The 13,170-nt window shown below is 44.2% G+C and overlaps 1 protein-coding gene across 16 annotated transcripts in view; it reads right to left on the bottom strand.

The window, feature by feature from the left end:
* The window catches only part of Sec16b (SEC16 homolog B, endoplasmic reticulum export factor), a 53,730-nt gene that overhangs the window by 22,251 nt on the left and 18,309 nt on the right, over window positions 1-13,170 (bottom strand). For 9 of the 16 annotated variants that reach the window (XM_046430033.2, XM_058574407.1, XM_058574408.1 and 6 more), the window contains 10 exons: window positions 11,797-12,129; window positions 10,265-10,377; window positions 9,339-9,465; window positions 8,347-8,455; window positions 7,025-7,169; window positions 5,859-6,010; window positions 5,420-5,481; window positions 4,622-4,666; window positions 3,965-4,100; window positions 3,271-3,495 (listed from right to left, as the gene is read on the bottom strand). In XM_046430033.2, the coding sequence (XP_046285989.1) occupies window positions 3,271-3,495; window positions 3,965-4,100; window positions 4,622-4,666; window positions 5,420-5,481; window positions 5,859-6,010; window positions 7,025-7,169; window positions 8,347-8,455; window positions 9,339-9,465; window positions 10,265-10,377; window positions 11,797-12,129 (1,447 nt within the window). Of the gene's footprint in view, window positions 1-3,270; window positions 3,496-3,964; window positions 4,101-4,621; window positions 4,667-5,419; window positions 5,482-5,858; window positions 6,011-7,024; window positions 7,170-8,346; window positions 8,456-9,338; window positions 9,470-10,264; window positions 10,378-11,796; window positions 12,130-12,958; window positions 13,095-13,170 lie in introns of those variants that run through there. The other 7 variants (XM_046430032.2, XM_046430037.2, XM_046430038.2 and 4 more) reach the window with 5 other exon arrangements.

Here is a 13,170-nt window from a genome sequence, read left to right as displayed (position 1 = left end):
TTCAGTTTTCCAGAAATATTTAGTAAGGAACTACCTCATACAGGAGGTTTTGAACTGGTATTAGTAACTTCCTACTGCCACAAGATGTGGTTTGGGGACAGGAATTCACTAATGAGGTAATTCTATCTCCAAGTAACAAGTTCTTTAATGGGCTCAACATTCCTCCATGATATCTTCTTGGGGGGAAAGGATAGCAAATTTAAATAGCCACAATTAGGGAAACCAGCCTCTCATCCAGGGCAAGTGAAAAATGACATTAAAGGTCACTGTCTGTGTATATATTGATAATTTTGTAACCTTTTTTTTTTTTTTTGTAAGGAAAGGAGTTACTAATGCTTGACTGGGAATTACAGATGATTCAAAAATCTGCCCGTCCAAAAATATAATTTAAGAACAAGTGAAAAGCCAGGCATGGTGGTGCATACCTGTAATCCCAGCAGCTCCGGAGGCTAAGGCAGGAGGATCACGAGTTCAAAGCCAGCCTCAGCAACTTAAAGAGGCCCTAAGCAACTCATCAAGACCCTGTCTCTAAATAAAATATAAAAAGGGCTGAGGATGAGGTTGAGTGGTTAATTGTCCCTGGATTCAATCCCCAGTACCCAAAAAAAAGAACTAGTGAAGAAACTGAGAACTTATGTCAAGGACACAAGTCTCACCCAATGCCAGAAATAAGACCCAGGCAAATGTGAACAAAGGTTCTAAAGATGTTCTCCCTCCCAGCACCTCATCCATCAGTCACACTCCATGGGTACCGCATCTCTCCCTCGCTTCCTCTCAGGTCCAGGTGTGAGGGAGGTTAGAAGCCCAGGTTCAGGCCCCCGCTGCCTAGAGCTCAGCCCTCACTCCACCACTCACTGACATTTCTGATCCAAAAATACATAAAGCAAGGAGGGAAGCTAATGTAGTGTTTCCATGGCAATAAAGAAGACAATGCATGTAGGATGTTAAGCAAGTGCCTGGAAGGTAGAAAATATTTTTTAAATCTGCTTTTGTTATTATAGTTGCTATGCTCGCTGCTTATCTTTCTTAAAGGAACAGTTCATATTTCATTTATCTCTGTATGCCTCACTGGGTTCAACGCCTTAGAAGTAGTAGCCGCTAATAAATGCTTATTGAATAAATGAATCATTGGGGAAACTCTGACTCCCTACTCTATAGGGAATAGACAGGGAATGGCTGCGACTTGATCCCACCGATTTTTACTGGGCATCATTGTCAAGCACTCACTTATAACCTCATACACCAAAATCCCAAGAGGTTAAATATTTAAATGTGAAAATGAAGTTACCAAAGTACTCCAACCTCATTTTTAGGAATTGATTTTGAAATAGGAGAAGGCTTCTGAAATACGATCCCTCAAAAGTGATTTGGGACACACAGTCCAAAAACAAGGAAGAACTCCAACACATCAACTTGTGGTGATAAAAGACTGAAAGATGTGGAAAACCCTTGACCAGAAAATGCACAGATTAAAAGATAATCAACTTCATTCCTAATAACAGAAATGCAAATTAATAGTAAATGGTATTTCTTCACCTCTCTGATTGGCACATATCAAAAATCTGCAAACACTTTTGGCTGGTGACATGGGGGGAATGTGGGGAGCACATACTCTCATACATTGCTGAGGGGGTGAACTGATTCACAGCTCTAATGAGATTTTTCAATACCTATCAAAATTATAAACCATTTACCCTTTGACCCAAGGCTTCCACTTCTGGAAATTTATCTTACATGTATTTTCTCACATTAGGCAAAATAACAATTCATTTTAGCATTGTTTGTAATAGTAAAAGAAACAATCTTAATGTCAATCTATAGGAGCTTAGCTGAATTAATTGTAAAATCCATAGAAAACTATGCAGCCCTAAAAAATAATGAGGCAGTTATAATCTAGAAGGTGATATATGTGCTATGAGAAAGAGAGCATGATAAAGGGGTAAGAGGTAGCAAATACACCAAAGGCCAAATCCAGTGCACTGCGTGTTCGGCATGGCCCAGTGCACAGCCTACAAGTTCAAAGAGTTTTTATCTTGTTTAATTATTTGAAAAAAATCAAAACAAAAATAATATTTCACTACACATGAAAATTATATATGATTCAAATTGCTATGTCCATAAATAAAGTTTGAAATGCAGCCACTCGTTCATTTATGCATTGTCTGCGGCTGTTTTCATGCTCCAAGGGCTAAACTGAATACTGCAGCAAGACCTGAGGGCAGACAAAGCCAAAAATATATACTGCCTATCCCTTTATGGAAAAGGTTTACCAACTCCAAAGTTTGTTTTCTAAATATTTAGAAAGGAAAGTACAGGCCTGACCCACAGTATGCTATAAGAAAAAAAAAAAAGGGGGGGGGGGAATAATTATATATGCAAAAAATAAGTTTGGATGTTTCAGGGGAGAAATTGAGTGATTGGAGGGGGGAGGGGCATCATTCCTCCCTTACATTCCTTATTGTTTTATTTCACTAAATTGATTTTCATCACAGATTCAAACATTTGAACTTATGACTTTTATAAAGAACAGAGTTTCAAAATTAGACAAGACATCTCCCTCCATTTGCTAAATTACAGATTCAATATTGGTAGGCAGAAGTGTTACTTGTAAATGACGGTTCTAAAACTAATTTGGTGTGTATATGAAGAACCCCCTGGAAGGACATACTCTTGAATCCCAGTAATCCCACTTCTAGGAATCTGTCCTAAAAAATAAACCAAGGATCAGCAGTGACATGTCATAAATGTTCAAATGGCATACTTTATAAGATGACACAATTGTAAATAGCCAACTATATTCAAAAAATAGTTGAGTGATTAAACAAAGTAAGACTTTATTTCATAGTGCTATTGGCAAGTGGTAGAAAACTTGCCTGAGCCCCTGAGCTTAGTCTCCAGCACCACAAAAATAAATAAAATGGTGCTGTCAGTTTAATGCCATGTGGTCTTTCACCATGTGATCTTAAATGGAAAAAGAGAAACAACTGTATAAGTAATTTGATTTCATTTTAATATACACATGGGAAAATGCTGGAAGTAAATGTATCTAGATGCTAACAGGTATTATCTTTAATAACAAGACTACACTCCCATCGTAAGTGTTAATGGTTAGAACCTATATTGGTGTTTTTATTTTCTTTGCCCTGCCTTTCTGAACTTCTCACTGGCTCTAAAATCAGTGTATGCCATTCATGTAATTGGAGGCAGGGTGTTGGAGGCGGGGACAGTGGTCACCCTTCTACAGGACGCCGGGGAGAAGGACAGACTTGCCTTCTTCCTCCCATAGTACAGCAGCTTGGTGAATTTCTCCATGATCTGCGCAGGTGTCTCCACCGTGGGAGAGACCTCCCCGGTGAGCAGGTTTCGGGTCCCGGAGTTCACGGGCCAGGCCTCGTCGGTCAGGTTGATGAGGTTGGCCACGGGGGGCTGCTTCTTGTACTTCTCCAGCTTACAGTTTTGCATCAGCAGCTCAGCTATGTCAGACCCCACCATGGACTGCAAGGCAAAGAGGGTCATCCTGGGGGAGAAGGCCCTTGATCCTCAAGCAGGCAGCCCAAGCTGCAGAAGGCAGGCTCCAGGCACCTGCCCTCTGCACAAGGTACTTCACCATCACTCATGCACACACGGGCAGTCCCTCCTCGGATTACTGGATTTCAAACGTCAACTTCATTATCGTGGATATTTTCTGGCTGTCAGGAGCCATGAAGCTTACTGGAGCCTAATTTCACAGGTGTTTAATCGGGCTGGTGCAGTAACCCCACAAGAGCACTGCGTGTCCCGTCCAGGGCAGGAGAGCATCGGAGGGAAAGTCTGCATTAGCAACCTGGTGTTGACACATGAGCAGTGTTTCCCAGAGGTGACGCGTTACTTCTCATAATCACACCATACCGCAGACCTCATCTCTCCCACGGCCTGAAACTCCACCCCGGCCTGCACCTGCCCGAGCATCCAAGCCATGACTTACCCCATTCTGGCGACAGAAGAGAACTAACAGTTGCCACAGTAGAGCTGAGTCTCTGCTTCCTGGGGTCTCAGACTTGAGCCTCTGAGCTGCTTTCTGCTGGCAAAATGTCATGATATCGACCTTGTGAACATCTTCCCTGTGAGAGATTTCAGAAAACAAAGAGTGAGCAGGCAGACTTCTCCCGCACTCAGGATCCTTGCTCTGCCTGTAGTATGCGGGCACCAGCAAGGTGAGGTTGGGATAGAAGACTGACAACCCAGGGTGGGGTAATAAGTCTGTAGCCACAGGATGGTCATTTCCTTGTAGAACAGGAAGGGACTTCAGAGACTCTATTTTACACCCCCCCTTTCCATTTTACAGATGAGGAAACTGAGGCCCAGAGGCCTCGATGAAGTGACAAAATACCAGCTAAGAGCGCAAACTTTCAAGTCAGACAATTCTGAGTCTAAATCTGGTCTGTCGCTCTCAGTTTAGACAAGTTTCTGATCTCTTCTAAACCTGTTTTCCCCCCTCCCTAAAATAAGGATAATAAAAGTAAATGCATGCATACAAAAAGAAAAAAAGCAGATTCTGTGGCTTATACTAAGTTCTCAATGAACGGGCATTATTATTTGCTCCATATTATCCAACAAATTGAAGGCAAGTTGAGACTGATACCTAGAGTTTAATAGCCAACTCAGTTCTCGACTCTCATCTGTAGACCTGTGTGTAAGACATAGAGACAGCACTCATTTCACTTGAAGGAGCTGTCAGGTATAATAAGGGGATTTTCTTGGGCAGGGTGGCTTCAGGACAAGAATACATTTGAATAGTAGCAATGCTATTTAAAGGGCTTATACTGCATAATCTCCCTTGAGTCTCTCAGTCACCACCTGAATTGGCAGAGTGAGTATAACATCATTTCTCAGAGGAAAAAGTAATACGCAGAGAGGGTTAATTGGCCTGCCCACCATGGTACCCTTACTTAGTAGGATGCCTGAACCCAGGTCCTCTGACACCCAGCCAGGTCTTTCTGCACAACAAATGTACCCTGAATATTTATCAGCAACGTGACTGGCGACTTTAAGGCAGTTCCAATTTAGGTCTGCAGAGGGCAGACCTGCACACTGTCCAGTAACTAGAACCCTGACAACATTCTCTGAGAAGTCACTTTGGGTAGTTTTTCCCTTGCGATCCACTTGAGGGTGACTTCCCAGTGCTCCACTTTTCTACTAACATCTATAAAGTATACAGAATGCTAAAACATCCTACCACAGAACATCTACAAAATGGAACTGATTGTTACATTGTGAAGCTATTTTTTCTGTCTGTCCTTCAGCTATCCAGTGGCTTATCAAAATGACACAGGTCACATATGGTTGTATCTAGTAGCATAGAGAGACATTTTCTTCCAAGGACACCAAAACAAAGCCCCAAAATGCAAAAGTCCTTACTCGGTCTCTTAAAGTAATTTACCGGATCAGGGGTCCTGAGAAACTTCTCATTTCCTCTTGGTCTTCAGAATCACTAAGAATAACCTGGAATAGAAAGTCAAATTTGGTCTTCGAGACTTCCACCAAGTGCCCCCATTGGTCAAGTTTAGTGTCAGACCCCAGGGTTGTGGTCCATGGAGGTGGCTTAGGGCCTTGGGGAGGAAACAGAAGAATAAGCGTGTTCTTCTTGTTAAGATGAGCCACTAGCACCTAAGGGGAAACATAAGTCTAGCATCGCTTCTTCCAGAGAAGAGCCCAGCCATTCCTGTGCCTCCTGTTCCAGGGGCCACAGGGCCCAGTTCCCCACAAGCGTACCCGCCTTGGAGATGCCCAGGCTCAGGCAAAGGGAAGAGGGCAAGTACGCGGAGAGCAGTTTGGGGGTGCAGTGTGCCAGCATACCAGAGTCACGGGATCCTGCTTACCTCCATGCTGTGTAGCTCCACCAGGGCCGTCTGCCCATCAGGGGGAGAGCTGGGACACACACACACCAGCTGACCTCCTGGACCAAAACTCACAGACACATGAGGGACGTAGAACTTCATGGGTGTGTGGGGACCTGCTGCTGAGACATCCCCTGACCAAGAGAACACAGATGGACCCTGTTAGCACTTCTTTCGCAGCTTTTCTTTAATTTAGAAATATGCCACAGACATATTCTGTCCAAATTTCACCTGGGACCAAGCTCAGATTCTGGGTGGGCTACGTAATTGGAAGAAGCCCATATTCCCTGCACCAGTCCAAGTTAAGCCTCTGAGAATATGTCAGAATAGAATGTAAGAATGTGTTAATTTGGTCCAAATGATAGTGCAACCCAACCCAGATTCTCAGCCATGGTGAGAGGCCAGGAGCCTGTGGCTTCTATGCCCAGGGCAAGACTCCTACAATCAACAAAGCAGTTATGCCTTGTGTCCTGCTTTTGCTTTACCCCGTTCTCTCTGTTCTTCACTCTTTTTTTTTTCCCTGTAGAAAATTACCTCTTTATTACTTCATAAAACAGACAGATTAGAATACTGCAATTTTATATTAATAATCTGCAGACTTTTATCTAATGTACACTCATGTAGAGATTATTAAAAAACTTAAAACATAACTGATTAATAGGCATTTGATTACTCTTTTGATTTATTTCATTAAAATTTCTATTTCTATTTCTATTCTAATCATTTTTAAACTTGAGAAAACTGATTGAATCTTGGTTTTCCTGAATGTATTTTTAAGAAACATCTTCATAATAGCCTGTAAACATTGCATATATACGTTTTATTTTTAAATGTTTTTACATTTAAAAATCTTGTGTATTTATTTTTATTTTTATTTATTTATTTATTTACATGAGCTCTCTTCTGTTCTTCACTTCTTCATCTATTACTTGAAAGCATTCCTGAGTGCCTTCTGGCCCAGTCTACCCACGGCTAGGAGCAGTGTTCCCTTCTAAGGGCCAGCCAGGATGCAATTTCCATTTCAATAGAAAAGGTGGGAAGAGAAGCCCATGCAGCAGACAAGGATTCATTTCTGGAAACACAGGCTAGGTGTGGCTTTTCAAGAGGCTCGCACCCACCTTTCCAACAGTGCTCCCTCGAGTACCCACCTGCCTGACCTGGACTCCAAACTGCTGACGCCCTAGGATCATACTGCTCAGGGGCATCCGCCATGTACTGACTGAGCTCATAGCTGCTGGAGCTGAGACCAGACTCGTGCTGCTGGACAAGGTTGGACTTGCTGGTCAGTGATGGCTGAAAGTCAAGAACCAGGAGACACGTGGGAAGGAGTTTCAGGGAGCTGGGCTTCCCGAGTATTCCTTCAAAGAAGCAAAATTCAGACTTTCCCAGAAATACAGAGAACGCGGATATGTTGAAAGGAAAAGGGAGCATACCATCAACAGGTATTTGCTAAAGGGTGCATTATGGCCCTGGGGTCAGGGAGACCCTGAAGTCAAGCCTCAGTTTTGATTCTAGTGCCCTGCTGCTGTGACCTCAGACAAGTGACTTTGGCCCTCTAAGATCAATAGCCTCATCTGTGATAGAGATAAATGTATCTGCCTTGTATACTTCAGCTACTTACCCACATATTTATTTACCTGCTGTTTAATGAACTCCTACTATGCTCTAGGTACAAGAGGATACAGGAGTACAAGAAATTCATGGAACTACATTCTGGGCAAATATGAGTGAAATAATGGATTCAGAAGCTCTTTGTATGCTGTCGTGTGCTATATACATGTGAGTGGCTGCAGTTACTGTGGTAGGGTTAGTCACAAAAACATATACCCTGCCCTGTTAAGCACTAAGTATGCAGAGAAACTATTCTCAGGACTTACACAAAGTTAGTCAGGAAGACAAAATTAATACAAGACCATCAAAACGTAAGAGCTCATCTCTATAGTATCTTTGCAACTTTTCCACAAATCTAAAATTATTCCAAAATAAAAAGGGTTATTAAAAAAAAATTAAGAGCTCCATTTTGTGGCCCAGGAAGTACGCTTTTAAGATTTTACAGGAAAGAGATGAAAGTGTCAGGAAAGATCTCAAGCCCCGCTTTTCAAATGTGAGTTAAAAGATTCTAGCAACTTCCCATTTCTTGGGTAAACCAAATTGCTAGTGCCCTGAGGTGTCCAATACTGTACACCAAGTGTCAGCCTCTTTCCTTCCCAGCACCTCAGAGTGACTTGGATGCTTCCAGTGTGACAAAAATACAAAGGGGCCAGATCAGGGTCTCCGACGCGTTAGACTGAAGCAGGAAGGCAGGCAGAGGAGGTGGCGTGAGTAGGGCCCTGCCATGGGGAGAGGAACAGGCCCCTGCACGTGTCTGGCTGTTGGAGCCCCCACCCCTGAGGGCTCGGCCTGCCACTGCTGACAGGGTCATCTGTGATGCATGGCCATGGGCCTCCAGCCCCACGTCACTTCGAGTTACCTTATTCTTGCAGACACCAGTTAACCGACTCTCCGAAAAGAGCTCCCCAGGCCGCTCCTGTCCGGAGCTGGAAGCAGGACTGTCTTTATAAGGGCTCCGGCTGATAGATCTGCAGTGAAATGACAGCAGGGCTGAGATGGGTCCTGGACAGGCCGGACAGGCCGAGTGGCCTCTTCTGGGGGTGTCCTGAATCTACGTGTGGCAGTGGCAGGTCAGCTTGGGTGTCACAGAGAAAAGCACTTTCCTCCCGTGCCCCACCTCAAGTGCACTAATACCAGGAAAACCGGAATGCTCGGGTTCCACGCACAGCGGCAGGAAGTGGCCTCGGACCCAACAGAGGAGGGTTGGCCTCCAGCCTGCGGTCCTGGAAGGCCTGGAGCAGAGCACTTGGGTTGCTGAATTCCAGGGCTAAGGGGACCAGGACAGAGGCCTGGGTTAAAGTCTCTTTCCTGCTCTGCCTCATGCCAGAGGAGTATCCCACTCTCAAGGCCCAGGAGTGGGCAGAGGAGCAGCTCTGCACCCCAGGCAGGACCCAATCATCAGAACTTCTGCTGGGCATGATGGCACATGCCTCTAATCCCAGTGACTCGGGAGGCCAAGCAGGAGAATCACAAGTTCAAAGCCAGCCTCAGCAATTTAGCAAGGCCCTAAGCAACTTAGTGAGACCCTGTGTCAAAATAAAAAATAAAAATGTGCCAGGATTGTGGCTCAAGGGTCAAGTGCCCTGGGTTCAATCCCCAGTACCCCGCCCCCCAAAAAAAAGAGTCTCTTCTTCCCAGGGCTTCCAGAGGTAGAGGACAACCACCAGAACCAGATGCCATAAGATTGACACCAAAATTCTACATATAATTTATAACGCTCTAATAAAAATAACTAAATAAATAAAAATAAAATGTACTCTATGATATTCTCAAAAAGAAAAGAAAAAGATGGATCTAATGCAGACTGAGTGTGACCCAGTCCTGTGGGGTGGCCTCTCCCATCACACTTACTGAAACTGGGTCTCACTGTTCATCCCAAATGAACTGTTCTGGTTTTCCCGATGGCGATCCCCACCGAGGTACTTCTGATCTCCGTAGTCTTCATGCCAGATATAAGGAGTCCCTTGCCTTGGCACTGCTCCCTCAGAGAAAAGAGAATGAAGACAGGTCACTGGCTATTTCTGGAAGTTCTCTTCAGAAAGATGCTATGGAGCTGTCCAGCTGAGGTACTAGGGCACAGTAGGCATAAAAATGGATCAGTTCTGGGGACGTAGCTCAGTGGTAGAGCACTTGCCTAGCATGAACAACACCATGGGTTTGGTTTCAAACATCACCAAAAAAATTTTTTTTCTGGCCAAGTTGAGTTAAATTTCAAATTAAAAAAAAAAAGCCCCAAGATACCTCTCTGAGCCAGTTAGCATGGCTGCACACATGCACATGTGTGTGTGTTTTCAACGTTGAAACAGATTGCGTTTGGTGAGGGGGTCAGAAGCTGCCATTGGCACCCACCCTATACCTGTGAGTATAGGGTATAAAACCCCCATGGGTACATGTCCACCACCCTCAGGGTGAAGCAATGGTCAGACTCATTATAGCCCAGCCCAGCACACACCAAATGTCCTTAAGAACTGACTTCACTTTTACTTGATCAGTAATCATAACCTTGGCTATAAGAAGGAGTAGGAGGAAAAAATGTAGATGAAATAAAAACTATCCTCCGTATAAGTAACACAGAGACAGTTTCAATGCCATCGTCACTTGAAAAGAGAAGTTCCCTGCTCTCTTCTGCTCAGGAGATCAGGGACAGGGTCTCTGTTGTGGTCTCACCTGCCCAAGGTGAGGCTCTGAACATGGTACCAATGGCTTCCGTCCTGCCTGTCAGGCCACCTGCACCACCCCCAGTCCCCAAAGGCTTGTGGAGAGAGAGTACTCCATACCTCTTTCTTCCTGAAGCTGCTGCGGGTGGCCACGGTAGTAATAACTCCCATAGGCATATTCTTCCCTCATAGTTGGAGAGTGATATCTGTGATAGGGATCCTCGAAGCCTGGCCTAAAACATCACAAGGAAGTCCAGTCACCTGAGGATGCATGCAGTAGAGAAACCCACGAAGGACTAGGCAAACTAAATGACTTCAGAGGACAGAGCGGCCACCCCAATCCAGAATCTGCCTGAAAGCTACAGTTCATTCTGGGCCCTCTAAACAAATCCAGAATCAGAGCAGGAGAAGGGCCAGGCAAGGTTGGGATTTTTGTAGTAAGATAGAAAACTATTTTTTTTTATTTAAAAATCTTTAACTATTTTTATTTAGAACTCTTTAATTTTTATGGTAGAACTCTTACTCCCCAAATACAACCATTCTGTAGCTGTTATCTTAAAAAATTCTTCTCTGATACGATCTTAGAATAAGATAATAAGAACCTACGGTTGGGGGTCAGAGCTGTGGCTCAGCAGTAGAGCGCTCGCCTAGCACGTGTGAGGAGGCCCTGGGTTCCACCCTCAGCCCCACATACAAATGCATAAATAGAATACAGGTATTTTAAAAAGATGTAAAGAAAAGAACCTAGTATTGTAATTTCTATGCATATTTCAGATAGAAATGATATTTTAAAATAATCTTAAATCTGATTAACATACCTCCCCTTTGGGAATCCAATAACCCAAAAAGACAGGGAAAAGAAACATCATATCAATTAATTTATCAGTTAATAATGCTTCAGTATTTACAATAGTTGTCATAATTTCAACCCGAATTTCAACCTATTAAGGTGAATAAATATCCTAACTGGAAAAGGCAAAGTAGAATATTCCAGAACATTGATGGCTTCCAACATTCCATGAAATATTTGGTACAATGTCATCAATTAGAACTGGAGGGAGCAGGAGTTCCAGACTCTCCATCCTAGGATCACCTCTCCGCAGCCTCTTCCTCCTGAACTTAGGGCTGGAAAGTCCAGATCTGGCTTTTCTAAGAAGCTGATTTTTCCCACAGCTCTCGTTCATTCTCCACTGCTTTTGTGTGCCAGTCACACTCCAGCCGTGTTCTCAGCACTAGGACTCTTCTTGGGGCTGGAGATATCAGACTAACCCCAGGTTAGAACTGTCCAAAGACTGTGAAGCCCCTTCCTATGGGTCCTAAGAAAAGCTTTTCCAGAGTCTCCATGTTGCTTTCTGGGATCCCAGAGCAAGACAGTCCCATCTGCTGCCTTGAATTCCCACCTGTACCCCTCCTCTGATGGCACTGTGATAGCTGTTTTGTTTAAAAAGTTCCACTTGGGGACAGAGAGGAGGGAAATACTATCCTCCCTCACCCAAGAACAGCTTGAAAGAGGACAGGTTTTAGCTAAGGCAATATAGTACGTGGGAAAAGAAAAAGAGAGAGAGAAATAAAAGAGAAAGGAAGAAGGAAAAGAACAAACTGTTCATCCACATGTAGGAAAGTTGGGTCCATTCCAAACCCTGAAGCCATACCTGGAGTACCCCTGGCTGGGATAGGCCCCGTCATAGTAGTCCACCCCAGACCTGGGTGCATGAGGGGGCTGCAGGTGGTCTGCCCGGGGGTCCTGCAGTGGCTGTGGGCTCCCACGGATGTCTTGCCATCGGTGGAACCCCTCTCCATTGTGCCGACGGTGAGGAACAGGCCGATGAGGTCCACTTTGAAGCCCTCGGCCGGGGTCCTTTGGAGGTGCCATGGGCCTCCCCCGAGGCTGAGATGGCCGCAGGGGAACCCAAGGTTCCATCCCTGACCCTCTGGATTTCTCTTGGGTTTGAGTCAGCTGTACAGTTGTTTTATTTCCCTGCACACTAAACAAAAAGGGGGAAAAATATTTGTCTTAAGCCTATATCTAAACATGGTGGTTGATTAGGTTTTATGAAAAGAGCAACTAGAGTCCTCAAACCTTGCCTGAAACAAACCATATGGGCACGGATATAGAGAGATCTGAAGAAAAAAAAATCTCAAGCAGATACACAAATAAATAACAGGCTAGACAATTATATTGATATTGCTTACAAAATTAAAAAGTACATATGGAACGGCAGATGTGGGAGGCAAGAGAGACAGATAACAGTAATAGATGCAACTAGGAATGCTATCAAGGAATCCCAATTAGTGTTTCTTCATTTATCCCATCAGCAAATATTTATACAACACTCAGGATGGACCTGCTGAGGCATCATAGAAACGAGTCAGCCCTGAAGGGAGCAAGATCCAAGTTCAAATACGGACTGCCACCTACTAGCTGGTTAGTTTTTTTTAAGCCTCAATTTCCTACCCATAAAATGGAGAACATAGTAACCAGTCTGCAGAGGGGGGGTTCCTGTTAGAAACACTGATAGGGCCTGGAAATCACCCAACACACTGCCTGGCAGATCATGACTGATAAAGAGCAGTGTTGCCAGAGGTAGAGAAAAGGGTCATCTGATTAACCAAAACGATTTTCTAAACAAAAAGAAATTTAAAGTGACCTCTCCAAGAGACTCCTTTTCTGAATCCTGAATTAACCCTGTAGAAGAATGAGACCTTATACTATGGCCATTCGTGTTCTTATATTACAACCATTCTTCTCAGGTCTCAGAGTCTTCCTAGCTAGAGACTTTTAGAAACTAGAAGACTCCTTTGAATCAAACTCACTTTTCCCCCTTATATCCTCAAAAATGGGATGCAGCTCCAGGGGATGATGACCTTCCAAATTCTTCTGCCCCTATCACAGAGGAGCATGCGCTCAGCCCTCACTCCTGCTCAGGGAGCCTCCTGGGTCACCAGCATACACAAGCCAGGTAGTTCCCACCTGGCTCGTCCCATGGGACCTGTCTTAGGTTGCAAGAGTCTGATCACATCTGTTC

The sequence above is a fragment of the Marmota monax genome, unplaced genomic scaffold, assembly GCF_021218885.2.
Source record: "Marmota monax isolate L192 unplaced genomic scaffold, Marmota_monax_Labrador192_F-V1.1 WCK01_AAM20220418_F8-fsc00055, whole genome shotgun sequence".
Lineage (NCBI taxonomy): Eukaryota > Metazoa > Chordata > Mammalia > Rodentia > Sciuridae > Marmota > Marmota monax.
The sequence above is the reverse complement of the archived record's forward strand: the minus strand, read 5'-3'. Positions and strand labels throughout refer to the sequence as shown.